The sequence below is a fragment of the Chelonia mydas genome, chromosome 5 (genome assembly GCF_015237465.2).
Source record: "Chelonia mydas isolate rCheMyd1 chromosome 5, rCheMyd1.pri.v2, whole genome shotgun sequence".
In the NCBI taxonomy this organism is placed as follows: Eukaryota; Metazoa; Chordata; order Testudines; family Cheloniidae; genus Chelonia; species Chelonia mydas.
Window position 1 is genome coordinate 120,418,342 of NC_051245.2, and position 981 is coordinate 120,419,322.

Consider the following 981-nt stretch of genomic DNA (forward strand, 5'->3'; position numbering starts at 1 on the left):
GAGCATCTTTGTTCTCCAAATATATACCCAATAGAGAAGAGATTTAACAATAATAAATCCACTTCTTGTGAGATGAACTAATATTTATCTGACAATGAATGCACAGAGAAACATGATCTTATATTTATTGAAGAATTTTAATTTAATCAAACCTAGGGATCAAATTCTCTTTAATAAATATACTACCTAATACATAAAGATGCAGAGTTAGAGGTATTTCCACTATTTGAATACTGGTAAATCTGACTCATACAGCGTGATGAGCCTTTTCGGCCCCAGCTGCCTCCACGCGAACATGCCTCTGGCGAAAGACCTGCTGCATCCCTCCCCCGAGGAGGAGAAGCGGAAACACAAGAAGAAGCGTCTGGTCCAGAGTCCGACCTCCTATTTCATGGACGTGAAGTGTCCAGGTTGCTATAAAATCACCACTGTATTCAGCCATGCTCAGACTGTAGTTCCGTGTGTTGGCTGCTCAGCTGTGCTGTGCCAGCCCACCGGAGGAAAGGCAAGGCTTACAGAAGGATGCTCCTTCAGACGAAAGCAGCACTAAACTGAAGTGTTTGAGATGGGTGGGACTACCTCCGCAGTTGGCTGCACAGACAAATACAGATGGTTCCAGAGCGTGGGATTCAGCCACAGAGCAACATTAAGTGTCCTGATGTGAACAGAAAGCTTTCAACACGTCTCTGGAACGTGAGGGGAGAACATGACTTTCATACTGTCCCTGTCGCCTCACCCATCTGACTGTCCATAAATTTTGGATAAAATACAAAAAAAAACTGTTCTCATGAAAAAAAAACTTGCCTTTTCTATTTCTACAAGCACTTGTGCTTGTTGCTATTTTTTCTGTGCTCATTCAAGAGCAATTTAAATCAAACCGGATTATTAAGAGGCAGCTCTAGGAAATATGGAGAACAAAATGTTTTGCAACCACAAATTGCATTTTTCATTATGGGATTATTACTGCCAAATGGGGTAGTC

The 981-nt window shown here is 41.8% G+C and overlaps 1 protein-coding gene across 1 annotated transcript; it reads left to right on the forward strand.

The window, feature by feature from the left end:
• The first annotated feature begins 261 nt into the window (after window positions 1-261).
• LOC102940685 (40S ribosomal protein S27) lies at window positions 262-651 on the forward strand. Its single transcript, XM_027828411.3, has one exon. It carries the CDS (start codon window positions 296-298, stop codon window positions 548-550), a length of 255 nt encoding a protein of 84 aa, XP_027684212.2. The 5' UTR covers window positions 262-295; the 3' UTR covers window positions 551-651.
• Window positions 652-981: the final 330 nt, after the last annotated feature.

Bases quoted from the DNA above. Each gene is read 5' to 3' on its own strand.
- LOC102940685 (XM_027828411.3), top strand. From the start codon at position 296: ATGCCTCTGGCGAAAGACCTGCTGCATCCCTCCCCCGAGGAGGAGAAG.